A 27,740-nucleotide genomic window follows, 5' to 3' on the forward strand; every position below is an offset into this window, starting at 1 on the left:
AGCGTGACAACGTGAAAGCCTGGAGGAGAAGGTGAAGTGTATTATTTGTGTAGCGTGACAAGGTGAAATCCGTACTTTGTTATGATTGTTAATTAAGCATTTCATTGTTTGAAGCATTACATTTCTTAAATGTAATTTGTATTTTGTGCACACATACTTGATGAAATCTTGTCTTATACGGGCTGAGTACCAATTGCTGTATTACTATGATTGTATTTATTTTTGGTATATGTATGTATAGAATGACACTAACATTAATGTTTTGTGTATATTTTTTTACCTTCCAAAGTGGCTCCCATGTTCCTTGGGAAAAAAGCACAGAGGACATCAGTCATATCCATCTTTGATGATCGCAGGTAAGCTTATTACAGACTTGCAGCTTATTACCAATAACACTGTTTGGTCTATATTCAACATTTTTGCAGACCTCAACAAGACCTTTGACCTTACACCCCTAATGTGGCTCTTACCCCTTCTAGCCGTGATGCTTCAGAGAACTCTCAGGATGATGAACAGTTCCGAGCCCGCAGAGAGTTCCTGAAGAGTGGCCTCCCAGAGTCCTTCAAGAAGCAGATAGCCAAAACCGTTGCCACCAATGAGGCCTACGCAGTCTCCTGCTCCTCCTTCCAGCCTGTAGTGCACGTGCTGCAGGCGTCACAGGGTGTGTGTTTTCTCCTTGCTAGCTCTGTCCCTTCCATCCAAGTGTTCTTATTAGTTGTATAAAACAGAAGGGTGCCACTCACTGATGTTTGGATTTTTTGAATGAACATTTTTACTAACGTAAATCTTTATGATTTTTTTTTTTACTAATGTAAATTTGATTAAATAATTAGTGTGCCATAACTGGGATTTGAACTGGAAACCTTAGCCTTTTCAGCGTGCTTCCTGCTCAAGTGTTTCCTCTGTGTTCTCCATCTAATTACGTTTTTCTTGGCCCTTGGACAGAGTGTCCTCTCTGGAGTCTTCCATGGCCTGTTTCTCCTCGCTTACACTTCCTGAAGGAGCTTCGATATCTACCATCAAACCAGCTTCCATCCCTCGATAGTTCCACTTGCTGTAAGACTGAGCCAGCATCCAGAGGGCACACTGAAAGGGTATGTTGTAATATTATTTTACACATTTCATATTTCACTGGTAATATCCCATGTAATATTTACTGGTGTAGTTTTGTTTGTTAATCAACTTTAGATAACTGAATAATTTGTTCTGAACAGAGGTCTGGCTGGCGAGAAGATTTCTCTGAGCCCATTCGTAAGCTCCTAATGGAGGAGATCAGTGCATCCAACCCTCCTTTCCCCGTCCAGCGGTTTCTCACACACTTCCTGAAGAGGCGGGCGGACCACCTCCAGGAATGCACAGCTTCAGAGGCAGACTCCAGTACCAAACTCGCCAGCAGTGCCCCAGCATCGACAGAGCCTGTGGGGGGAAAGAGGAAGAGAGTGGAAGAGGGGGCATTGGGAAATGTGGCCAAGAAGCAGATGTCCAGGAGGTCGGAGAAGAAGATCATTGTGATCGACGGGGACACCATCTCCCCCGAACCTGAGCCACCCAGAAGGGGAGGGCGAGGGAGGAGGCGCAAGCAACAGGAGAACGAGGAGATGAAAACACCACTCCCCCCCCAAAAGGACCCTGTGGTACTCCTGGAGGACTCGCCACTGGCTAGCAACTCTGTCAAAGATGGTAAGAGGGCAAATAAGAAAGGATTTCTCTGTAAAAAAAAAAAAACTCTTACCTTGCAGTATCTGTGGTAGCTGAAACATGGCCTTTCAGTTAGATGCTTAAATGTGCTTCCTTTTCATAACATTACAAAATACATTTTTGAATAGTCTTTAACTGCTTTTTTTATTCCAACAGACTCCGTAAAAGAGGATGTGTTGTGGACAGAGAAGTACCAACCACAGCACTCCAATGACGTCATAGGCAACACTGCCTCAGTGAGGAGGCTGCACAGGTAAGGGATTGTGGTGTATCTACTTATTGACTGAACTGAATAGCTCAGTAGCTAGTTGTACTAGGCACCCTGCTGGCTCTACACAGGTATTACAGATATACAGTACATGGACACCTGCTCGTCAAATATCTTGTTCTAAAATTATGGGCATTAATATGGAGTTGGTCCCACTTTTGCTGCAAAACAGCCTCCACTCTTCTGGGAAGGCTTTCCACTAGATGTTGGAACATTGCTGCAGGGACTTGCTTTCAATTCAGCCATGAGCATTAGTGAGGTTGGGCACTAATTTTAGGCCTAGATCGCAGTCGGCATTCCAATTCCTCCCAAAGGTGTTTGATGTTGTTGAAGTCAGGGCTCTGTGCAGGCCACTCAAGTTCTTCCACACCGATCTCAACAAAACATTTCTGTGTGGAACGCGCTTTGTGCACGGGGCATGCTGAAACCGGAAAAGGTTTTCCCCAAACTGTTGCCACAAAGTTGGAAGCACATAATTGTCTTTAATGTCATTGTATGCTGTAGTGTTAAGATTTCCCTTCACTGGAACTAAGGGGTCTAGCCCAAACCATGAAAAATAGCCCCAGACCATTTATTCCTCCTCCACCATACTTGACAGTTTGCACTATGCATTCGGGCAGGTAGAGTTGGCATTGCGCATGATGGTCTTAAGCTTGTGTTCGGCTGCTTGTCCATGGTAACCCATTTTCATGAAGCTCCTGACGAACAGTTCTTGTGCTGACGTTGCTTCCAGAGGCAGTTTGGAACTCTGTGTGTTGCAACCGAGGACAGACGATTTTTACGCACTTCAGCACTCGGCGGTCCCATTCTGTGAGCTTGTGTGACCTACCACTTTGCGGCTGAGCCGTTGTTGCCCCTAGACGTTTCCACTTTACAATAACAGCACTTAAAGTTGACCGGCGTAGCTCTAGCAGGGCAGAAATTTGACACTGATTTGTTGGAAAGGTGGCATCCTATGATGCTGCCATGTTGAAAGTCACTGAGCTCTCAAAAAGCCATTCTACTACCAATGTTTGTCTATGGAGATTGCATGGCTGTGTGCTAGATTTATACACCTGTCAGCAACGGTGTGGCTGAAATAGCCAAATCCACGCACTTTTTTAATGGTGTCCACATACTTATTGTATGTAAAAGGTATGAATCAATGGCTTTATGAGCTTTATTGAAAGCCATTGTGTGTTTCATGCCATTAATTTAATGAATCTGTCATGTAATTTTGCATAAACCAATCCGTTTCCAGTTGGCTGAGGGAATGGAAGCTCAGAGCTGACAGGGAAGAGAGGAAGAAACAGAAGGAAAAGAAACAGGAGGAAAAGAAACAGGATGACGACAGCAATGGTAAGAGACGGTCACCTTGGAAGAAATGGCTGAGCCCTCTATTCTAAGATTTTGCTCTTGTATTTTCAGATAGCACTATGACTGTTTGAGCACGAACACATTTTTCCCTCCTTTGAAATAGTTACATCATCCTATATAAAAGTAACTTTTTTTCAAAGTTACCACAGAGTAAACTTAAAGCAGCCTGCTGTTCCCCTCTTGGCTACACAGACTCATGGGACACTGAAGACGGGGACTCTCAGGAGGGGGAAGACTTTATGTGTAACACCCTGCTGATCACTGGTCCCACGGGGGTCGGCAAGACCGCTGCCGTCTACGCCTGCGCCCAGGAACTCGGCTTTAAGGTCTGTTCATTCTTTACTCCACTTGCCTAACACAGCAGTCACCAACCTTTTATGCTTTGTGACCCACTGGTCGATCACAAGCCAATTGTTTTTATCGTGTTTCTGCATACAAATTTCAATGCACTCACTTTACACTCGGAATCAATCAATCAAATATATTTATAAAGCCCTTTTTACATCAGCAGATGACACAACGTGCTTGTACAGAACCCAGCTTAAAACCCCAAACAGCAAGTAATGCAGATGTAGAAGCACGGTCGCTAGGAGAAACTCTCTAGAAAGACAGGAACCTAGGCAGAACAGTTGGACCCGGAGCAGCAGCAGCACAACTAGGTGGACTGGGGACAGCCAGGAGTCATCAGGCCAGGTAGTCCTGAGGCATGATCCTAGGGCTCAGGTCCTCCGGGAGGGAGAGATAGAAAGAGAGAATTTGAGGAATCATACTTAAATTCACACAGGACACCAGATAAGACAGGAGAATACACCAGATATAAGACTGGCCCTAGCCCCCCAGCACATAGACTATTGCAGCATAGATACTGGAGGCTGAGTCAGGGATGGGGGGGGACACTGTGGCCCCGTCCGACAATACGGACAGGACCAACCAGGCAGGATATAATAACCCCACCCACTTTGCCAGAGCACAGCCCCCACCCCACTAGAGGGATATCAACAGACCACCAACTTACTACCCTGAGACAAGGCTGAGTATAGCCCACGAAGATCTCCACCACACGAACCCGAGGGGGCGCAAATTGGAAAACAGGACGATTACATCAGTGACTCAACCCACTCAAGTGACATCCTAGGGATGGAATGGAAGAGCACTAGTAAGCCACTGACTCAGCCCCCGTAATATGATCAGAGGCAGAGAATCCCAGTGTAGAGAGGAGAGCTGGCCAGGCAGAGACCGCAATGTCGATCCGGTGCCTTGCTCTTCACCTTCGCACCCCTGGGCCAGACTACACTCAATCCTAGGACCCACTGAAGAGATGAGTCTTCAATAAAGACCCAAAGGTCGAAACCGAGTCTGCGTCTCTCACATGGATAGGCAGACTATTCCATAAAAATGGAGCTCTATAGGAGAAAGCCCTGCCTCCAGCTGTTTGCTTTGAAATTCTAGGGACAATAAGGAGGCCTGCGTCTTGTGACCGTAGCGTACGTGTAGGTATGCACGGCAGGACCAAATCTGAGAGGGAGGTATGAGCAAGCCCATGTAATGCTTTGTAGGTTAGCAGTAAAACCTTGAAATCAGCCCCAGCCTTAACAGGAATCCTGTGTAGAGAGGCTAGCACTGGAGGAGTATGATAAAATTTGGGGTTCTAGTCAAGATTCTAGCACCTGTGTTTAGTTTATTTAGTATTTTATCCGGGTAGCTGGCGAGTATTGCATTACAGTAGTCTAATCTAGTTTTTGCAATGTTAAGAAGATGAAAAAATATTTTATTGAAATAGTATTGATATGTTCGTCAAAAGAGATCAGGGTCCCCAGTAAACGCTGAGGTTTTTCAGTTTTATTTGAGACAATGTTTGAGAAGAATGGGAGATTCTATATTTTTTTAAAACATTTTCTGGGTCAAGGTTTGGCTTTTTCAAGAGATGCTTTATTACTGCCACTTTTAGTGCGTTTGGTACACATCCGGTGGATAGAGAGCCATTTATTATGTTCAACATAGGAGGGTCAAGCACTGGAAGTAGCTCTTTACTTCTGCACCAACGAGGGCATCTTGACTGGTTGCATCACTGCCTGGTATAGCAACTGCTCAGCCTCCGACTGCAAGGCACTACAGGTAGTGCATACGGCCCAGTACATCACTGGGGCCAAGCTTCCTGCCATCCAGGAACTCTATACCAGGCGATGTCAGAGGAAGGCCCCAAAAATGGTCAGACTCCAGCCACCCTAGTCTTAGACTGTTCTCTCTGCTACCACACGGTAAGCGGTATTGGAGCGCCATGTATAAGTTCAAGAGGCTTCTAAACAGCTTCTACCCCCAAGCCATAAGACTCCTGAACATCTAATCAAATGGCTGCCCACCCCCTCTTTTACACCGCTGCTATTCTCTGTTATCTATGCATAGTCACTTTAATAACTCTACCTACATGTACATATGACCCCCCCGGTGCCCCTGCACATTGACTCTGTCTGTTACCCCTTGTATATAGGCTCGCTATTGTTATTTTACTGCTGCTCTTTAATTACTTGTTCATTTTATTTCTTATTTGTATTTTTTAAACTGCATTGTTGGTTAGGGGCTTGTCAGTAAGCATTTCACCTGTTGTATTTGGCCCATTGATTTGATTTATGTAGTTTAGTTGGAATAGGGTCCAGTATGCAGCTTGAGTGTTTAGAGGCCATGACTATTTTCATGAATGTGTCAGGAAACACAGGATTAAACAACATTAAGCACCCCTCCAGCTAGGATGGAGTCACTCCTCAGCAGGCAGGCTTGGTCCTGTTTGTGGGTGTGTCCCAGAAAGAGGGCCAATTACAAATTCTATCTTTTGGGAGAGGCAGAAAACTGTTTTCAACCAGCAATTGAGTTGTGAGGCTGCTGTAGAGCTCATCACTCCCCCTAACTGGGAGGGGCCAGAGACTATTATTATATGCCGACACATTTTTAAAGATAATTTACACGCTCCAAATAAGTGCACTAACTCTTGACTCATCACATGCTCTGCTGCTACTGTTTATCGATCTTGTTGCCTTGTCACTTTTACATAAACTCAGCAAAAAAAGAAATATGTCCTCTCACTGTCTGCTGCATTTTATTTTCAGCAAACTTAACATGTGGAAATATGTGTATGAACATAACAAGATTCAACAACTGAGACATAAATTGAACAAGTTCCACAGACATGTGACTAACAAAAATGGAATATGTATCCCTGAACAAAGGGGGGGTCAAAATCAAAAGTAATAGTTGGTATCTGGTGTGGCCACCAGCTGCATTAAATACTGCAGTGCATCTCCTCCTCATGGACTGCACCACATTTGCCAGTTCTTGCTGTGAGATGTTACCCCACTCTTCCCCCAAAGCACCTGCAAGTTCCCAGACATTTCTGGGGGGAATGGCCCTAGCCCTCACCCTCCGATCCAACAGGTCCCAGCCGTGCTCAATGGGATTGAGATCAGACTCTTCGCTGGCCATGGCAGAACACTGACGTCATTGTTTTGCAGGAAATCACGCACTGGACGGGCAGTATGGCTGGTGGCATTGTCATGCTGGAGGGTCATGTCAGAATGAGCCTGCAGGAAAGGTACCACATAATGGAGGAGGATGTCTTCCCTGAAACGCACAGCGTTGAGATTGCCTGCAATGACAACAAGCTCAGTCCGATGATGCTGTGACACACTGCCCCAGACCATGACGGACCTTCCACCTCCAGAGTACAGGGTTTGGTGTAACGCTCATTCCTTTGACGATAAACGCAAATCCGACCATCACCCCTGGTGGGACAAAACCGCGACTCGCCAGTGAAGTGCACTTTTTGCCAGTCCTGTCTGGTCCAGCGACGGTGGGTTTGTGCCCATAGGTGACGTTGTTGCCGATGATGTCTGGTGAGGACCTGCCTTACAACAGGCCTACAAGCCCTCAGTCCAGCCTCTCTCAGCTTATTGCGGACGGTCTGAGCACTGATGGAGGGATTGTGTGTTCCTGGTGTAACTCGGGCAGTTGTTACCATCCTGTACCTGTCCGCAGGTGTGCTGTTTGGATGTACCCATCCTGTACCTGTCCCGCAGGTGTGATGTTCGGATGTATTGATCCTGTGCAGGTGTTGTTAAACGTGGTCTGCCACTGCGAGGATGATCAGCTTTCCGTCCTGTCTCCCTGTATCGCCGTCTTAGGCGTCTCACAGTATGGACATTGCAATGTATTGCCCTGGCCACATCTGCTATCCTCATGCCTACTTGCAGCATGCCTAAGGCACGTTCACGCAGATGAGCAGGGACTCAGGGCATCTTTCTTTTGGTGTTTTTCGGAGTCAGTAGAAAGACCTCCTTTACTCTCCTAAGTTTACATAACTATGACCTTATTTGCCTACTGTCTGTAAGCTGTTGGTGTCTTAACGACCTTTCCACATGTGCGTGTTCATTAATTGTTTGATTCTTTGAACAAGCATGGGAAACCGTGTTTATACCCTTTACAATGAAGATCTGTTATTTGTATTTTTACGAATTATCTTTGAAAGACAGGGTCCTGAAAGGGGGACGTTTCTTTTTTTGCTGAGTTTATTTACCTCAGTTACGGTACCCTGTTCCCTCTAAGCCCGCACGAAGCTCCCAAGTGGTTTCTTGCGTCAAACAACAGTTTGTCACCTTATCTGAAGGACAAGTGGATAAACAGATTAATGTCAAGCCCTGCATGTTTTTTTCAAAAGTCTCATAGAATGTAGGCCTACATTGAACACCACATTTGCTGTTACTGTAGCCTAAATGACAGAACAGCTATTTCCATGCTAAATGTTATGGGATGCATTTCTTTGGTGGTGGGCCACTCTGGTAGGCCTACATTATGATCAAATAGCCACAGCCTACTCAGTGTTGACAGTAAACGCGCTGGAAGTTGCACGGCATTTTGTAAATGTTCAAGTTTGCGCTCAGCAGACCTGAAATTTGCTCTGTGACGAAAAACATTTGAGGGAACATTGATTGTATCCCTGCACATCGTCTGGGTACTGGTACCCCGTGTACATAGCCACGTTATCAGTAATTGTGTATTTATTCCTTCTTATTGTCTTTCTATTAATTTTCTATTTTTCTCTCTGCATTGTTGAAGGGCCCATAACTTAGCATTTCACTGTTAGTCTACATCTGTTGTTTACGAAGCATGTGACATACAGTTTGATTTGAAGTGTCCATATATTTGTACTTTATTTTACCAAGTAAGTTGACTAAGAACACATTCTAATTTACAGCAATGACCTGGGGAATAGTTAGGGGAGAGGAGGGGGATTATTGAGCCAATTGTAAACTAGGCATGATTAGGTGGCCATGATGGTATGAGAATTCAGCTAGGACACGAGGGTTAACACCTCTACTCTTTCGTTAAGTGCCATAGGATCTTTAGTGACCACAGAGAGTCAGGACACCCGTTTAACGTCCCATCCGAAAGACTGCACCCTGGGCCATTGGGATATTTAGACCAGAGGAATGTATTTATTTATTTATTTATTTAACCTTCATTTAACTGGGAAAAGGAAAGAGTGGCTCCTACTGGTCTTCTGACACCACTTCCAGCAGCATCTGGTTTCCCATCCAGGGGCCGACCAGGACCACCCTGCTTAGCTTTAGAGGCAAGCCAGTAGAGGGATGCAGGGTGGGATTCTGCCGGGTGCCATCAAATCTTTTAACATCTGTCTTAACTGTCTGTGTAATATATTAGCTATGTTTGCTACTTTGAAGGCAGGAAGTGTAATCTGTCATCCTTCTCCAGGTGTTTGAGGTGAATGCGTCGTCCCAGCGGAGCGGCCGTCAGATCCTGTCCCAGCTGAGGGAGGCCACCCAGTCCCACCAGGTGGACATCCAGGGGGTCAACGCCCATAAGCCGTGCTACTTCAGTAGCTCCACCGCCAGGCCTGGATCCTCACCACGTAAGTTTAGAAGAAGTTTGCCTCTCTTCTTGCAGCACAGTGTTTCTTTGAACAAAATAATCTCTTAGGACTGTTTTGATAGAAAGTAGATAGTTTGACACTGATATAAATCTACAAGAGATAAACGGGTAACAAACCTGAGCACCATCTCCCATTGGCCTAAATCTATGGTATCTTCAGGTTACATGCCAGTTTCATTTTACACTTCCATGTTAGTCATTAGCGGACGCTCTTATCCAGAGCGACTTGCAGGAGCAATTTGTGTTAAATACCTTGCTCAAGGACTCATAGACAGGTTGTTCACCTAGTCGGCTTGGGACTAGGTTACTGGCCCGGCCGTCTTAACCGCTATGTCGCAAGTTTCTTGAGTTATGTGAAAAGTAGGATTTCTAAAGATCCAGATTGACAGATGAAGATTCTGCTGTCCATCTCCCAGGGAAAGTATACTCTCCTCGAAGGGTGGTGTCCTCCCCCAGGAAGTCCCCCCGTGGAGCCACGAGGGGAGGCCTGGCCCCCACCTCCCTGGCCAACTTCTTCAAAATGGGCCGACCTGGTCCCACCAACAAGGAACCTGCCAGTGCCAGCCAAGACCAGAAGCAACCAACCGGTTAGAATGAATTCCTTGTCCTTCTTCCTCCCTAGCTTGAGGTTTCTGTCAGTCAGGTGTTAAACAGTCTAGGTCCTAAATTAAACACAGCAGGGAAGCTTTATTCCCTTCAGTTACTATTTTGGATAAACCCTAGTCTAGTCTGCATACACACGTCAGAACTAAATATCAGTGTTATTCTCTTCCAGCTGTTCCCAAGAAGACCAGTAAAGCCAAGGAGAGTTCCAGTAAGACTGAAGAGCCTCAGAACAGACCAGCAGCAGCAGCCATCACCAAGGACTCCTCCAGTGAAGAGCAGAGCAAGAAGACAGCCACGTCACTCATTCTCTTTGAGGAGGTGGATGTCGTCTTTGATGACGACTCTGGGTTCCTGGCTGCCATCAAAACGTTCATGACCACCACCAAGAGACCTGTGATCCTCACCACCAGTGGTGAGTGGGGGAGCAATCCACATTTCATGGTTGGAAGACTAAGTCGTGGTCTATGGTTGTAGGTTTGTACACTGTGTCAAATGAATAGCACAGACCAGAAGGTGACATGCACTGTGAGTTGAACCTGTTTCTCCATTCTAGATCCCACCTTCAGTACCATGTTTGATGGCAACTTTGAGGAGATCCATTTCAAAACCCCCTCAGTGGTAAGAGAACCAATAAACTACAACCCTTTTTTTTTTTTTTTTGCTGGGTGTTTTGTTGTCATGTACTCAACAGAGTAACGTTGGAGGTATATTTTAAGCATACTTTCTAGTTGCACAGGAAGAATGTTCATTTTATAATAGGGAACTTGTATTGTCACTTGCGTATGTTAGTGTGTAACTCCTTCATACAGGTGTGTGTGGTTGTAACACCTCTCTTTCTCCTATACAGGTGAAGGTGGGGAGCTACCTGCAGCTGCTGTGCCTGGCTGAGAACATGCGTACGGACGCCCGCGACGTCTCCTCTCTGCTCCACCTGAACGGTTGTGACATCCGCCAGAGCCTTCTGCACCTGCAGTTCTGGAGCCGTTCCACAGGGGGGCGGAAGCTATACCGTCCCCTCCCAGACTCAGCCCCCACAGGTGAGGACAGAGTAATGTTCACTAAATAACTGTATAAACAATGTTGCCAATTAATACTGATGGTGATACATTTTGTTTTTATGTTGCATATTCAGTGACACAACTCCAGCCAAAGACAGAGGAAACTGCAGGTGGCTCTGTGGTGAGTGAGGGGGTGACCCCAGCAGGACCCCTGCCCCCTTGTGACACAGGCTGCACAGAGAGCATGCTGGGGCTGCTGAACATGGAGCCAGAGAGGGAAATGCAGAATCTGTTTAAGGTTGGTTGTCAAAAGTCCATCTCTTTCCTCGTTGTTGTCTTAAGAGGACACTCAAGATCATTTTTGACCGGTCTCTTGTGGTATGATCTCACATAATTACAATCCATATGTCAAACCACCTTCTCAGTCACTTTATTATCTGTAAGTTAGTGTGGAAGTATTGAAGGTTAACCACAATCTATTGTCTCCTCAGAGCCAGTCCACAGTGGAGCCAGGTTGCTGGGAGCTGCTGACCACCAGCAAGAGGAGAGGAATGGACCTGCTCTACTCCAACATGGAGGCCCTGCTTCCCCTACCCACCACACACCTCACTGTCACAACCCACAGGCGGCCACAGGAAGTGAGCAACCGGACACAGGAAGAGTCCAGCGCTGATCCACAGGAAGTAGCCACTAGTATGAATAGTATAAAGCCAGAGATTGATCCACCACTACCACCTCAGACTGAGGTTGATCCACTGCCCCACCCCAGGCTCCAGCAGGTGGCAGAGGGGTCAGAGACAGACGGGAGCCCGGTGAAGGTGTCCTCTAGAATGAAGAAGAAGAAGAAGCAGCTGGGAACCCGAGAGGACCTGGACCCCTTTCACTCAGACTCTGATTCTGACGACGCCTTCCTCTCCCTCCACACTAAACCACCTCCCAACCCCCCTCAGACACAGACGGAAGGGGAGGACAGTCAGGACGATTCTACCAGCAACAAGGTTGAACTAGAATCTGTGAAGGCCAGAGAGGAAGAGGTAAAGGAGAAGGCCCCTCCCCCTGTGAGGATGAGGGTGCCACTCACCCCGGAGCAGAGGATGAAGAGTGAGCCTGTGTCCCACTGCCTGGGCTCCCTGGCAGAGTTCCTCGACCACATGTCCCTCCTGGACTCCTCCCTTTGCCGCCACACCTCACCTGTAGGTGGTGCCAGAAACACACACAGGACATTCGGCCTGAGAGCCGAGACTAAAGACGGGATGAATGACGAGCCCAGGGAGGAGTGCCATGGAGGGAGCTGGGTAGAGGGGGAGAGAGTGGGGGAGATCCAGGCTGCTGTGGAGGCTCTGAGCTTCCAGAGGTGCAGGGCTGGGGTGGAGGAGGCGTGGGGTAAAGCTCAGGGTCTAGAGGGGGAACTGGGTAAGGAGGCTGTGAACGAACTCACACTCCCTGTGGCCCCGCACAGACAGGGCTTCAGACTCACCCAGGACAGCCCCTGTGAACCAAAGTGAGTCGTCTTGTCTGTTTGTCCTTCACTGTATGGCTTTATAATGATCAGTTGACAGGGTATTGCTTACTGAATTTATCATTTACATGTAAAATATTGTATTCATGTTGTATTCATGTATTAATTCATTATTTGACCAGTGAGTATCATTTTAGTATTCAACATCTCAAAGAAAAGTTTAATTTGGTAGATATTCAATAATAAATTGAAAATATTTATGTATTACGCCCCTTTTACATCAGAAGTCGTCACAAAGTGCATTTTAAGGAATCTAACCTATCCTGTTTGCTGCTGTTGTTCCTCCAGAGTTCTCCAGAAGAGGAGGGAGGTGATGGACATTCTACCCAGCCGAGTGGCAGGGACGCTGGGTAACAGACCTGCTGCAGCCCTGGACTTCCTTCCCTTCCTACGGACCATCTGCCGATCAGAGACGCTCAAGGAGCAGTTCAAGGTTAAACGCAGGTGAGGGGTCAGGGGTTATAGGTGCAGAGGTCAGGGGTAAGGTTAAATGGAGGTGAGAGGTTAAAGGTTATGGAAATCAGGATCAGAGTTAAACAGGGTTTTAGGGGGACACCCAGCTTTGAACCACCCCAATCTGTCTCATTCAGTATAGATTGATATCTAGAGACCAAGCTGCTCTCCATTCAGTATAGATTGATATCTAGAGACCAAGCTGCTCTCCATATCTCTGGAGAGACCAAGCTGCTCTCCATTCAGTATAGATTGATATCTAGAGACCAAGCTGCTCTCCGGAGCTCTGGAGAGACCAAGCTGCTCTCCGAGACTCTGGAGCAGGTTTTCATCAAGGATCTCTCTGTATTTTGCTCCGTTCATCTTTGCCTTGATCCTGACTAGTCTCCCAGTCCCTGCCGGTGAAAAACATCTCCACAGCATGATGCTGCTGCCACCATGCTTCACCGTAGGGATGGTGCCAGGTTTCCTCCAGACGTGACACTTGGCATTTAGGCCAAAGAGTTCAATCTTGGTTTCATCAGACCAGAGAATCTTGTCTCATGGTCTGAGTCATTTAGGAGCATTTGGCAAACTCATAGCAGGCAGTCATGTGCCTTTTACTGAGGAGTGGCTTTAGTCTGGCCACTCTACCATAAAGGCCTAATTGGTGGACTGCTGCAGAGATGGTTGACTAGTGGTTAGAGTATGGGGCCAGTAACCGAAAGGTTTAATCAATTTTAGAATAAGACTGTAACGTAACAAAATGTTGAAAAAGTCAAGGGGTTGGCACTATTAAATTACACCCCCTTTTGCCCTCAGAACAGCCTCAATTCATAGTGTCAAGTTGGATGTACATTGGATGGTGGACCATTCTTAATACACACTGGAAACTGTTGAGTGTGAAAAACCCAGCAGAGTTCTTGACACAAACCGGTGTACCTGGCACCTACTACCATACCCCGTTCAAAGGCACTTACATTTGTCTTGCCCATTCACCCTCTGAATGGCATGTTACACAATCCCTCAGGGGTTAAAAATACTATTTTAACCTGTCCCCCCCCCCCCATTCATTTACACTGATTTGAAGTGGATTTAACAGGTGACATAAATAAGGGATCGTAGCTTTCACCTGGATTCACCTAATCTGTCATGGAAAGAGCAGGTGTTCCTAATGTTTTGTACACTGTTTTGTTATTATTCAGGCATAATGTAAGGGTGTATCATTTTGATAGGGCTGGACATGGTATTTGAGTTAAGCCTTCAAATGGTTATGTCATGCTCTCACTCTGTTAATATAATGGAATAAGGAAGCTGTCAGTTTTAATAATTCAAATCAAATGGGTCCTTACATTTGTCCTATTTCACACATGTACAAGCACATGTGTGAATTGGATATTTGTTTTTTGCTTATCACACCCCTGAGGGTGGGGTTGGAGCCAGGGATCAGCCATTATTGACTGTGATGCATGTTTCCATCCTCACTTCTGTTTCATACCCTGGGCTGTGGGTCAGAGGTATGTTTCAGAATGACAGTAGTTATTTTAATCTAGTTGTTAGTTAATTCCATAGAAACCCACAGGTCAGTGAGGTCACTTATCTTCATGCTCACTCAAAGAATTGGAAGCTTTCCCATTAGATCTACATTCCTGAGAACAACTCCAGCTGCTGTCGCACACTTCAAAATCATTTATCCAGATACCTTGACAAAATACTGTAATCATTTAGTTTGAGATGGATGATAGATGGACAGATATAGTCTCAACAAGAAAGGTTGTGTGCTTTGGGTTTGCTATTGTACCCGGTGGCATCGCTTACTTGTAGTTTAAGCTGAGGGCGGAAATGGGTAGAAGGATATCTGTTTGGGGCTCCCGAGTGGCGCAGCGGTCTAAGGCACTGCATCTCAGTGGAACAGGTGTCACTCCAATCCCTGGATCAAACCCAGGCCGCATCACATCTGGCCGTGATTGGGAGTCCCATAGGGCGGCACACAATTGGCCAGCATCGTCCGGGGTATGCCGTCATTGTAAATAAGAATTTCTTCTTAATGGACTCGTCTAGTTAAACAAAATAAAAATGTAATTTAAGTAAAATGTTAGTCTATGGATAGGATGTGGTGGGTTAGTGCATTTCTAATCCCCCCCAGAATGGCTTTCTCTGTAGCTCGTGTCGATAAAAGTCTGGTGTGAGATTACGTATAGGATAAATATACAGTTGAAGTCGGAAGTTTACATACACTTAGGTTGGAGTCAATAAAACTTGTTTTTAAACCACTCTACAAATTTCTTGTTAACAAACTATAGTTTTGGCCAGTCGGTTAGGACATCTACTTTGTGCATGACACAAGTAATTTTTCCATTAATTGTTTACAGACAGATTATTTCACTTTATAATTCACTGTATCACAATTCCAGTGGGTCAGAAGTTTACATACACTCAGTTGACTGTGCCTTTAAACAGCTTGGAAAATTACAGGAATTCCAGCTTCTGATAGGCTAATTGACATCATTTGAGTCAATTTTAGGTCTTCCTGTGGATGTATATCAAGGCCTACCTTCAAACTCAGTACCTCTTTGCTTGACATCATGGGAAAATCAAAAGAAATCAGCCAAGACCCCAGAAAAATAATTGGAGACATCCAAGTCTGGTTCATCCTTGGGAGCAATTTCCAAACGCCTGAATGTACCACGTTTATCTGTACAAACAATAGTACGCCAGTATAAACACCATGGGTCCACACAGCCATCATACCGCTCAGGAAGGAGACGTGTTCTGTCTCCTAGAGATGAACGTACTTTGGTGCAAAAAGTGCAAATCAATCCCAGAACAACAGCAAAGTACCTTGTGAAGATGCTGGAGGAAACAGGTACAAAAGTATCCACAGTAAAACGAGTCCTATATCAACATAACCTGAAAGGCCGCTCAGCAACTGCACATGGAGACAAAGATGGTACTTTTTGGAGAAATGTCCTCTGGTCTGATGAAACAAAAATAGAACTCTTTGACCATAATGACCATTTAAGTTTGGAGGAAAAAGGGGGAGGCTTGCAAGCCGAAGAACACCATCCCAACCGTGAAGCATTGTGGAGGTGCTTTGATGCAGGAGGGTCTGGTGTACTTCACAAAATAGATGGCATCATGAGGCAGGAAAATGATGTGGATATATTGAAGCAACATCTCAAGACATCAGTTAAAGCTTGGTCGCAAATGGATCTTCCAAATGGACAATGACCCCAAGCATACTTCCGAAGTTGTGGCAAAATAGCTTAAGGACAACAAAGTAAAGGTATTGGAGTGGCCATCACAAAGCCCTGACCTCAATCCCACAGAAAATGTGTGTGCAGAACTGAAAAAGTGTGTGTGAGCAAGGAGGCCTTACAGCCCTGACTCAGTTACACCAGCTCTGTCAGGAAGAATGGGCCAAAATTCACCCAACTTATTGTGGGAAGCTTGTGGAAGGCTACCTGAAACGTTTGACCCAAGTTAAACAACTTAAAGGCAATGCTACCAAATACTAATTGAGTATGTAAACTTCTAACCCAATGGGAATGTAATGAAAGAAGTAAAAGCTGAAATAGAATGATTTATCTTCTATTATTCTGACATTTCATATTCTTAAAATAAAGTGGTGATCCTAACTAACCTACGGCAGGTAATTTTTACTAGGATTAAAATGTCAGGAATTGTGGAAACTGAGTTTAAATGTATTTGGCTAAAGTGTATGTAAACGTCTGACTTCAACTGTATACGAATTTACATCACTTTTTAGTAATTTAGCAGCAGATGCTCTTATCCAGATGGACTTACAGTTGGTAATGTATTCTAGTTACCCTGTGTGCTGCACTAAAGGCCATTTAGGAACATGCTACAGTATGCCTATCACTTATCTAAACAACTTGACTAAAGTTTGAAAATGTCATTCTCCCCCCACCTTAGGTTCCTCCACTACCTGGATGCCATTCACCTGGGCCTTCCCAAGAACACACTGCAATACCTAGCAGAGGACTTCCCTTGAACTAGAGAGAAGTGCACTGGTGTTTCTCAAATAGGGGGTTTAAGGACATTCAGGTCGCCCATTTTGAGGCTTGATGACAGTATGAAAGCAATCAGTAGCTGGGTTCATGTGATCCTAACTTGACTCATATTCATTAGGTACCGAATGGCAGAAATCTGACACAAGGAGGGAGGGACTGACTACCTAAGCTTGTCGAATTAGAACGCTAGTTTTTTTTCTTATCCCATTGCAAAATGTTTTGCTACGGTGTGCCCTAGTGAATACAACCCCTCAATTGCTACTAAAAGTCAATGACCAGAAATCTGCTGTGCATTTGGCAAAGTGTTTCATGAACTAATAAATGCAAATGTTATATGTTGAGAGATCATTTGTAAGATTTGAATAACATACTTGTAGAAATACACTTGTAGAAATTGTCTGTTTAAAAGGCTGTGTTTTTGTTAAACTACACAATATTAACACAATCCTGTTCAAGCACTTCATATCACTTTTTTACTGTTCATATAATATAAACCCCACACACTTTACTAGTCCAGTGTTATTCTCTCATGAATTACAATGGCTTCATTATCTAATTGCAGGGAAGGATCAGTGATGTTTATATGTAAATCATTGGGTAGGATGTCTTTTTAAATATATAAACATTAATCAAGTCGGGTTAGATTGAGCACAACACAATCTAATGTAACAGAAGTGATTATGAAATATTTTTGTATTGTTTACATCTTTTGGTAAATGAATGTAATAAAACTTGGAAATAAAAAAGGACACGGGTAACAATCCGCAGACGCAGCGTATCAAACAAAACCACACGCGTCATGTTTTCATTTCTGTAGTGGGAGGTTACAAAATAAAAATCACAAGCATTTTACGTTCGTCGTGGTCCTACGTACTGTAACACACGTTCCAGTTTTCGTCCAAACTCACAGAAACGTCAACATTTGTATTTCGTTACGTAAAATGGCTAATCACACCACTCATATTTAACCAATATTTCCTACATTCGATACAGATTTATATTCGCAAAATAATGGCAAACAAGGACAGAAACAAAACGATTTTGCTGGAATTGGGGAAACTGCCAGAAAACAACCAATGCGCAGACTGTAGCGCGCCGGGTGAGTGACAATGTAGTTCCATTTAAATCCTAGTCAATTCAAGAGTTAGGGATGAAGTTGCCAATGAGTGTACTATTTCTTCACATGAAATAATTCAGCCCATGTTCTGACTTGTATGTGTGTGGTGTGTTAAATAGTCATGTATAGGGTAAATGCTTGTGTGTGTCATGTAGACATCGCTTTCTCACTACTCAACAATAACTTCTACCTACAAGGCTTGCCCGCTCATTAGGCGACCGCCAATGGCGGAAGATTGAAGAGGGTGTCATTTTCTGAGCGTAATTCTAGCTCCATAACAATGTCAATTTCTTTCAACAGGTGTCATATGGGCGTTTTAGGTGAGCGCCGATGCCGCCCTGTGATAAGCAGTGCCCACTTTGTTATAGGCAGGGGCGCAAAATATTTAGCTTGTCTATTCCCAGCGCGCCTTTCTGGGGTGCTGTTGGAGAGACGCATCGCTGCCATACTCCACCAACTTTCCGTCCAAAAAAATGATTAACATAAATCATGTAGCAGATATCGTAGCGTATATGGTATGTGACCTTTTCTGTAGCCCACAGGTAGGAGATAAAAGCTATGACAATGTAGTGAGACATCATGCAGGTTTCTCCGATCAAATAGCCTAACTAAATGACGCCCAATCAAATAAAAAAAATGTGCTGACATGTTAACCAACAACGTATTAGGTGCGTTCGTAAATTCACTCTGGCGATCTACTCCCATTTCAGAGCACTCTCGTCTGTGTGTCAGAGCGCAGAGTAACATGCATTTTCCAACGCGCAACACACGTTGAATATGACAGGTGTCCGTAAACGTCGGCAAAAACAAGTTATTAAATTGTTGCCAGCAGCACAGTTAGTCGCCAACGCTCTAGATAACATGAAAACAACCTTACAATTGCCAGAATGAGGTGTCTGACAATGCTTTGAATTTACGAACGCCCAGAGTGCACTCTGGCACTCCAAAGTTAATTTATGAACACACCGTTGTAATATGCTTACACATTCGAGCGTCTCTCAGCCTATGTTATGCAAATCCTGCTGTCCAGGACTTTCACCATAGGAGCTAAATTGTCATGATCTGTGGTTTCAAGTTTGTTTTTGATGAGCTAATCATAGTGAAAAATAAAATACTTCTGCATTTTCTGTTGTGTAAACCAGTGGAGGCTGTTGAGGGGAGGACGACTCACAATAATGGCTGGAATGGAGCAAATGGAATGGCATCAAACACATGTGTTTGTTGTATTTGATACCATTCCACCTATTTCGCTCCAACCGTTACCACAAACCCATCCTCCCCAATTAATGTGCCACCAACCTCCTGTGGTGTAAACACATTGCAAACAGGCTCAGGATAACTCCTGTGGTGTAAACACATTGTAAATAGGCTCAGGATAACTCCTGTGGTGTAAACACATTGCAAACAGGCTCAGGATAACTCCTGTGGTGTAAACACATTGCAAACAGGCTCAGGATAACTCCTGTGGTGTAAACACATTGTAAACAGGCTCAGGATAACTGCTGATAAAGTTAGGTAGCTGATATTTAGAGCTTAAATAGCCAAATTGATTAGTCACATGAATCAGGACTAATAAAGCAAATGCAACAGCCTGTTTTACAAATGGTGGGCCTAACACATGGATGGGCATTCATAAAAGTACGTTGCAGGTGGACAGGGTAGGTTACACCTCGGTAAGCACGGACCAGCAGTTGTTTTTTGGTGCAGTCCAGCCCGGCCTTGATTTCCACGGATGTTGGTTTTTGATCTGGCCTGGATAAGCGTTGATTTGGCCCAAACATAGACATCTATACATGATGTTGACATAGTGGCAGGGTAGCCTAGTGCTTAGAGCGTTGGACTAGTAACTAGTAACTGAAAGTTCAAATCCCCGAGCTGACAAGGTACAAATCTGTCGTTCTGCCCCTTTTCAACTTTAATTCCAAACGGAAAATGAACCTGATTTCAAATGTCCGGAAAATACTTGTTTTCAACTTCTGGGAAAATATAGATTTTTAACATTAATTCAGAACCAAAATGGAACCTGATTTCAATGTCCGGACAATACGTCTTTTCATCGTTCAACATCTGGAAAATACGACTTTTCAACATCAGTTTGCTTACTGGTACTATTTTTAGTTTTACAGGGGCAGCGATATTTTTGTCTTGCCTAAGTGACAGAATAACCAGGACTGGCCTGAGCACCATTTTACTATTTTGAAAGATATCTGTGATTTTCAGTGCTGAGTGACACCACACAGAGATGGTCATTCATTCTTTGATCTCTGTTTTTCCATGAGTTTTGAGTGATCTTGAGTCTTGTCTCTTTCTGGTGATCCTCCCGTCCTCTGCATACACTGTATAGATCCTGACTGGGCGTCCTATAAGCTGGGTGTATTTGTGTGTCTGAACTGCTCTGGAGTGCACCGCAACCTGTCCAACATCAGCCGCGTTAAATCCATACGGCTCGACTTCTGGGATGACGAGCTAGTGAAGGTAATGAATGGATCTCTTACAGCAGTGGTCAACACCAACCCTGGTTCTGGAGATCTTACAGGGTGTTCAGGTGTCTCGTTCCAGCCCAACACTAACCAGATCAATCCATCAACAAATGATCATTAACTTTGTGCTGGGGTGGAATAAAAGCCTTCACAACCAGTATCTCTTCAAGACCAGGTTTTGTGACCACTACATGTCAATTTCACTCCTGGTTCTCATCTTGGAGGACCACTTTGGGGTACTGGTTTGGTTTGCAATCTTAATCAATACAATGTATTTATGTCTTCTGTCAATTTCCTTCTTTTGGGTGTTTGTTTGGGTACAAAGTTTATGAAAGCCAATGGAAATGCCACAGGCAGAGCCATCTATGAGAAAGCAGTCCCAGCATTCTACTACCGGCCCCAGCAAGAAGACTGTGCGTAAGTATTGCCATCCCAGGTCATTTCACTACTTCACTGACAACTGCTCTTGGCACTGGGCACTCGTTTTTGTACAAACGAATGGCAGCATTTAGGGAAGTTGAAGGATGCTGACTTTGCGCATCAATGTAGGAAGGAGAAGGAAAGGATTGTATTGTTAAAAAAAATAAAGAAGTGGAACTTCTGACAATGGAATTATAAATAATTTAACCAGTCAGTCAATTGTTGTCTCTCCCTCCCAATGAAAAATTATTTGTCTTTTGAAGGTTTAAGAAAAACAAATGCAATGGACAATACTTAGGGTTTCTATTCACCCTGTCTAAAACAATGCAGGAGAAACTGTGGACTCAAGGATCCGATAAGCCTGTGATACTGTAGAACATTTCATCCTTTTTACCCCCAGCGTCTTAAGGGAGCAGTGGATAAGAGCAAAATATGAGAGGATGGAATTTACCGGCGAGACAAAGTATCCCCCACTGGCCTACACGACAGGTGAACTGGCTTTACTGCTTGTCTGTGGACGTTCAAATCACATGTTATAACACAGAGAACCTCTGCCATTTCTTCTATATTTCTGTATTATTTTAATTGTGGTCTTCTGTAGTTCAGTTGGTAGAGCATGGCTCTTGACATGCCAGGATAGTAGGTTTGATTCCCAGGGCCACCTATACATGACAAATGTATGCGCGCATGATTGTAGGTCGGTTTGGATAAAAGCGTTTGCTAAATGACATACATTGAAATGGAAATATTGTCCACAGTGAGGCATTTTGCAGGGTCAATGTAGTTTGTTCATCGTACACTGACAAGAAAAACCTATTCTTGTCACACTGACACCTCTGTGGACCTACAGCAGAGCATCGTTCACTTGAGTGAAAACCACACACAGAGACATGAGAGGCATACCCACATGTATTGATGAGTTACGGAGACGTAACAGAGTACACTTCTTTGGGTCCATTCCAGGTTTCTATGAAGGGATGCTGTGGAAGAAGGGGAAGGAAAAGGGACAGTTTCAGAGAAGGAAGTTTGTTCTGTCTGAGAAGGAATTCACCCTGGCTTACTTCAACAAGGAGGATGTAAGTGTGAGGTCATTGACATGCTGGGTAGCTTTGCTGCACGGCCAAATTTCTAAACTGTTAATGGACACATACTTTGAACGTGTGACTACTGAAAGGTGAAAAGAGTCCAGTGCCTGTCGTGGTAATTTCCTGTATTACTAAACACTGAGAGAGCAAACCACACACAAGTCAGATTATGTTATAAAGTCCATATTTAATTATATATGAGCTACACCATAGGTCTGTGACTCTCAGATCAATTCAGTGTCTATAAATGAATTCTCTGAGAGTGATTACAAAACAGTTCTTAGTATCATTTATAGCCAAGACACACCCATCTCAACTCACATGACGAATAACAGATCTTAGGAACATTACACAAATATAATTTTACTTGAAAGAGGAGTATCCCAAAAGCTAGATAGCATTAGCTATAAATTATTGTTCAGTTTGGTCTCCTAAATGAAGTTCTTATCTCGTTCTTGGTACCACTTAGGACCAAAACATTACCTCATCCAATGGCATTTATCAATTATCAATTCTAGATACTCCTATCTCAAATACACCCCTCCCTGGACATGTGTCTACTGAAAGGTGAAAAGAGTTCAGTGCCATAGCTCTGCTAATATTTACAGGGGTTCACTTGTGAATCATCTTAACGTAATTTGACTATGACATATGTTCAGTTTTCTCTCAAGTCAGGCTTAGAAATAGTTAAGCCACATTGTTGAATTTTCACTGGGCTTGCATTGTACACATCATCATTCTGCGCCCTCAGCCGTCCAAAGGGCCCAAAGCGCTCATCTCCATCAAAGACGTGAATGTGACCTTTCAACCTGAGAAAATTGGTCATGCCCATGGTCTGCAGATTACCTACCAGAAAGACAGCCACACCAGAAGTATTTTTGTCTACCACGAAAATGGAGAGGTGGGCATTTCTCTCTGTATTTTGCTCTTTATTATAGAAGAGTAGCTTTTGTATAGCCTGGTGATCAAATATCTGTCACTGTGTGTTTTATACAACTCCTTTGCCATATGTTTGTTATGAAAGTGAAAAGTACAGAGGAGTTGGATAAATCAAACTGATCTCCTGGAACTACCAGTTGAGATAAGAGAAAGACGTTTGCCGTCACATGGCCTCATCCAAAACACGAGGAAGTGGATAAGTGAGCAAGAAGCCATGCTAAAATATTTACAACTTTGCAAAACAAGCTTTTGTTAGTATTTTTGTCTGATATCTTTGTTGATCTGCTTGTATTCACAGTTGGTTGGAGATAGTTTTTTTGGCATCCTCCTGTAGCAGATTATGCTGTATATCAGTGTGTAAAGCTTACTAGTCTTCCCTACTCAGGAGATTGTCAACTGGTTCAATGCCATTCGAGCTGCTCGCTTTGCCTACCTGAAAACAGCATACCCCACAGGAAGTGATAAAGAAGTAAGTGTTTGTTAGACTATATTTCAGTAAAGTTCTCTCTGGTATATGCCCTTCTTTTCAACCATGTTTGTACCGGCACAGTATCTCTATTTCCGTCAAATCAGAGGCTACCAATGTCTCCCCCACATGAATTTGGTATTTTTATTGTCCCCTGTAGCCCATTCACTTTAGGGTGTAAACATACTATAAATTCCATTATTATACTTATGATAAAATGTCTATTATATTCTACTGAGCCATTTACTTTATGCTGTTATTCTTATTTCTTATTGTTGTTGCATTGTCGAGAAAGAACTTGCAAGTAAGCATTTCATTGGACAGTCTATACCATATGTATCCTGTACATGCGACTAATAAAACGTGAAACTATAGGGTGTTGTTATGCCGTGTGGAGACATACTTCAATGAATCAATGCATTAGAGGAAGTTCAACACGTTTCAGCTTTGAGAGGGTGTCACAAGATAGTATTTCCAGTAACTATTGGCTTGGTTTTATGTTGCAGAATAGCAGCACATTTAGATGTAAATATTTCCTAAAGAACAGACAGTGGTTCCTAGTGCCTAAGGACATATTCAGCAACCGTAGCAATCAATAACTACTTTTGCAATTAGCAATAAATGAACTGATGCTTATAAATGCTTCTTCTGTATTCCTCTTTATTATGTGTATTCTGACAGTTGAGGACTAGAATTACCAGAAACTACCTCAAAGAAGGATACATGGAGAAGACCGGTCCTATGGTAGGTAGTTACTTTGTGATTATCATACTAAATAATGACATTGGATAGAAGAAACGTAAAGTGACCTGGTTGTTACAATGTAATCGCATTATGAACACAGTGACAATAAAGTGTATTTGTTGGGAAGCAAAAGGAGACGTTCAAAAAGAGATGGTTCATCTTGGACTCCCAAGACAGGAAGCTCCTTTACTTCAAAGGCCAGCTGGTAAGAAAGGAGTCCACCTCATCATCTCAAAAGGGTGTGTGTGTGTGTGTGTATTCGCTGTGTACCTGTGTGTATCACTCGAATCCTAATCTCTACACTATCAAAATGTTGTGTGTATCTGTTTACTCCAGGATGCTGAGGAGCTGGGAGTTGTGTTCCTCGGCACAGAGACCAATGGTTACTCAGTGAGTGAGTGCATTCCCAAAAGGACCAGAGGCAACCGGTGGAGGTGTGGAGTCACAGTGGACACGCCGGACCGCCAGTTTGTCTTCATGTGTGAGCAGGAGAGGGAACAGAGAGAGTGGGTGGAGGCCCTCAGAGAGGTCATCTCTAAACCCATGCAGCCCCAGGACTACACCAGTAAGAGCCATGTCACCAGTATTCACACCACAGGAGACTCCTGAGGGGAGGACGGCTCATAATAATGGGCAGAACGGAGCGGATGGAATGGCATCAAACACATGGAAACCATGGAAACCATGTGTTGATGTATTTGATACCATGCCACTGATTCCGCTCCAGCCTATTCCACGAGTCCGTCCTCACACACACGAGCCCGTCCACACACACACATACACACTATGCACGTACTGTACATAGTATATATTCATACACCATATGGTGAATAACCTAATATACGCTTTTCTGGCTTGTCTTGTTTCAGCTGAAGCCAACATCCGAGGGAAGAGTTGACTTTGGAGAGCGAGCCGAGGGAAGAGTTGACTTTGGAGAGCGAGCCGAGGGAAGAGTTGACTTTGGAGAGCGAGCCGAGGGAAGAGTTGACTTTGGAGAGCGAGCCGAGGGAAGAGTTGACTTTGGAGAGCGAGCCGAGGGAAGAGTTGACTTTGGAGAGAGAGCCGAGGGAAGAGTTGACTTTGGAGAGAGAGCCGAGGGAAGACTTTACTTTCGAGAAAGCGCTGACTTTCGAGAGAGAGATTCCACCAACATTGGCTGCAAAACCCACTCTGAAGACTCATCTACACTGAACAAAAATATAAACACAACATGCAACAATTTATAAGATTTTACTGAGTTACAGTTTAAATAAGGAAATCAGTCTGTTGAAATAAATTAATTCAGACCTAATCTATGGATTTCACAACTGGGAATACAAATATGCATCTATTGGTCACAGATACAGAAAACTAGTTAGTATCTGGTGTGACCACTATTTGCCTCATGCAGCGCGACATATCCTCTTCGCAAGTTGATCAGGCTGTTAATTGTGACATGTGGAATGTTGTCCCACTGCTTTTCAATAGTTGCTGGGTACTGGCGGGAACTGGAACACGCTGTCGATCCAGAGCAACCCCAAACATGCTCAATTAGTGACATGGTTGGTGAGTATGCAGGCCATGGAAGAACTGGGATTTTTTTTGATTCCAGGAATTGTGTACAGATCCTTGCGACATGAGGCCGTCCATTATCATGCTGAAACTTATTAAGGTGATGGCGGTTAATGAATGGCACGACAATGGGCACGACAGGATCTCGTCACGGAGTCTCTATGGAGTCAAATTGCCATCAATAAAATGCAATTGTGTTAATTTTCCGTAGCTTTATGCCTTCCCAAATCATAACCCCACCGCCACGATGGGGCACTCTATTCACAACGTTGAGCTTCCCTGAGATCGTTTCTGGCAAGTTTGTGCCGAAATTCTTCTGTTTTGCAAACCCACAGTTTCATCAGCTATCCGGGTAGATGGTCTCAGATGATCCCGCAGATGAAGAAGCCGGATGTGGTGGTCCTAAAACTTTTAGAGAAATACATTTTTTTGGTGCATATGGAACATTTCTGGGATATTTTATTTCAGCTCATGAAACATGTGACCAACACTTTACATGTTGCGTTTCTCCTTTATCATTTCACAATACAATCAAATCAAGCCACATTTGAATTCCAAGCCAATGTCACCACATGAGCGCTAGAGGGTAGCAGATGCGTTGTCTAGTATGTTTCGACAGCGTTTGTCTGCTACTGCTTGCCGTAGTTGCCGGGTATTGGAGGTCAGCTGGAGGGGGTGTGCGTCTGAAATATTTCGTGCAAAATGTCATGAAAGTACAGAAAATAAAGGAATATAGCGTTTTAAACAATTATGTCATTTACAAGAATGTGTATCGCTGTTGAGCGTGGAACTTCAATTGTACAAGAAGCGAGAGAAAAGATAACAAATTAACGGAGAAATTCCTCCGTCCGTTTTGTCCTACAAAGAAAGAGGCGCCGACCACAGTTTGACAGCGCAGTCTAAACTGCGCAGGCCTGGCATTAGATAAACTGCTGTAGGGCGGCATCAAAGAATATATGATATTTATGAAAGAACAAAGACTTTATTGATTTGTGAATAAAAAACAGTTGCAAATATGAGGAAGGACGTGAGGATATTACTCGTTGGGGAACGTAAGTGGCTGATTCATTAAATATAGCTGGCGCTTGATGCCTGCACAGTAATTAGCTAGTATGCTAGCTAGCTTAACTCCGCAAATACATTCAATCAATCAAAATACACGGTATATACGAATGTACACCTAGGTTGTATTTTGTACTTGTATGACCGCACAACTAAGAATACCATTGCATCGAACTGATTCAATGTGACATTGTGAAGACGTTAAGCCAACAAAATACCTCGCTAACTAGCAAATGCCGCAGTCAAATGTGAATGGCTAGTTAATAAAGACTATTGTTAATAAAGTAGCTGTAGTTATTTAAAGTATGTTTGGTGTAACGTTCTAGCTAGCTAGTAATACGCAATAGAACACTCACTCAGCTTTGACTATCGATCTGTCCTCGTGCACACTGTCAGCTTGACATTCCATGGAACAGTAGAACTCATGTTCTGCTCAGATCTGTGTATTTGAGCCATTTGGTCACATTGCACCTTTTGGCCTCCACAATACACTTCTCCCAAATCCCCATAGCCACATCTAGTGCACTTTGCAAATTAGGGCCCTATTTAATTTACACTCATCTTCTCCCATATCCACAATGCATATATTTTTAAGCTATGTCATTTACATTTTTTTTGAGCACGACTATTGTCAATGATCACATTGGTAAATTGGGTAGAATGTGATAGAACTGAGACCTTTAAAGGAACTTGTGACAACATGCTGGTTGTCCTCCTTTCTGCCCTGTGTTCTTCACTCACATCTGTTTATCAGATGCAACTGGCTGGCTGACCTACATTGACACATTCTCTTTGGCGTTGCTGACAGGTCCCTTGAGAGGGCAGCCAAAACTGTACGTGTGTATGCTAACGTTGGTGAAATCACTCAGCAACCAAGGATGCATTTACACAGACAGCCCACTACTGATCTTTTCACAATTACTGGGAGCTGATCTGATTGGTCAAAAGACCAAGTAGTAGTGCAAAAGGATCAGAATTGGGTAGCCAGACTGTAAACACAGCTCATGTGTCCATAGATACAAGTCCTT

General features: G+C 43.9%; 3 protein-coding genes across 8 annotated transcripts in view; all 3 read left to right on the top strand.

Annotated features, from left to right (window-relative positions):
• atad5a (ATPase family AAA domain containing 5a) overlaps window positions 1–17,620 on the top strand; it is a 21,977-nt gene extending 4,357 nt beyond the window's left edge. For all 4 annotated transcript variants that reach the window (XM_046304373.1, XM_046304371.1, XM_046304372.1 and 1 more), the window contains 16 exons: window positions 290–356; window positions 480–661; window positions 946–1,094; window positions 1,215–1,680; window positions 1,855–1,951; window positions 3,207–3,304; window positions 3,515–3,648; window positions 9,083–9,239; window positions 9,676–9,846; window positions 10,035–10,277; window positions 10,419–10,483; window positions 10,713–10,902; window positions 10,998–11,161; window positions 11,355–12,364; window positions 12,671–12,826; window positions 16,751–17,620. In XM_046304373.1, the coding sequence (XP_046160329.1) occupies window positions 290–356; window positions 480–661; window positions 946–1,094; window positions 1,215–1,680; window positions 1,855–1,951; window positions 3,207–3,304; window positions 3,515–3,648; window positions 9,083–9,239; window positions 9,676–9,846; window positions 10,035–10,277; window positions 10,419–10,483; window positions 10,713–10,902; window positions 10,998–11,161; window positions 11,355–12,364; window positions 12,671–12,826; window positions 16,751–16,829 (3,428 nt within the window). In that variant the 3' untranslated portion in view covers window positions 16,830–17,620. The remainder of the gene's footprint in view (window positions 1–289; window positions 357–479; window positions 662–945; window positions 1,095–1,214; window positions 1,681–1,854; window positions 1,952–3,206; window positions 3,305–3,514; window positions 3,649–9,082; window positions 9,240–9,675; window positions 9,847–10,034; window positions 10,278–10,418; window positions 10,484–10,712; window positions 10,903–10,997; window positions 11,162–11,354; window positions 12,365–12,670; window positions 12,827–16,750) is intronic.
• Window positions 17,621–17,708: 88 nt separating this feature from the next.
• adap2 (ArfGAP with dual PH domains 2) lies at window positions 17,709–26,395 on the top strand. 2 transcript variants are annotated; one of them, XM_046304380.1, is made up of 11 exons: window positions 17,709–17,947; window positions 20,310–20,440; window positions 20,771–20,862; window positions 21,266–21,354; window positions 21,829–21,947; window positions 22,702–22,851; window positions 23,275–23,358; window positions 24,037–24,099; window positions 24,227–24,304; window positions 24,436–24,664; window positions 24,969–26,395. In XM_046304380.1, exons 1-11 carry the CDS (start codon window positions 17,860–17,862, stop codon window positions 24,995–24,997), a joined length of 1,152 nt encoding a protein of 383 aa, XP_046160336.1. In that variant the 5' UTR covers window positions 17,709–17,859; the 3' UTR covers window positions 24,998–26,395. The 2 variants fall into 2 exon arrangements, with proteins under 2 accessions (XP_046160336.1, XP_046160337.1); XM_046304381.1 differs by having other exon boundaries at window positions 21,829–21,941.
• rhot1a (ras homolog family member T1a) overlaps window positions 25,020–27,740 on the top strand; it is a 30,312-nt gene continuing 27,591 nt past the window's right edge. Inside the window, exon 1 of one of the 2 annotated variants that reach the window (XM_046304384.1) lies at window positions 25,020–26,702. In XM_046304384.1, the coding sequence (XP_046160340.1) occupies window positions 26,666–26,702 (37 nt within the window). In that variant the 5' untranslated portion in view covers window positions 25,020–26,665. The remainder of the gene's footprint in view (window positions 26,703–27,740) is intronic. The other variant, XM_046304382.1, reaches the window with a different exon arrangement.

Source organism: Oncorhynchus gorbuscha, linkage group LG16, assembly GCF_021184085.1.
Source record: "Oncorhynchus gorbuscha isolate QuinsamMale2020 ecotype Even-year linkage group LG16, OgorEven_v1.0, whole genome shotgun sequence".
In the NCBI taxonomy this organism is placed as follows: Eukaryota; Metazoa; Chordata; class Actinopteri; order Salmoniformes; family Salmonidae; genus Oncorhynchus; species Oncorhynchus gorbuscha.

Coding starts and splice junctions, on each gene's coding strand:
- adap2 (XM_046304380.1), top strand. CDS start 17,860: ATGGCAAACAAGGACAGAAACAAAACGATTTTGCTGGAATTGGGGAAA. Junction 20,441..20,770: donor GGGATGACGAGCTAGTGAAG/GTAATGAATGGA, acceptor TTGGGTACAAAG/TTTATGAAAGCCAATGGAAA. Junction 21,355..21,828: donor CCCACTGGCCTACACGACAG/GTGAACTGGCTT, acceptor GGTCCATTCCAG/GTTTCTATGAAGGGATGCTG.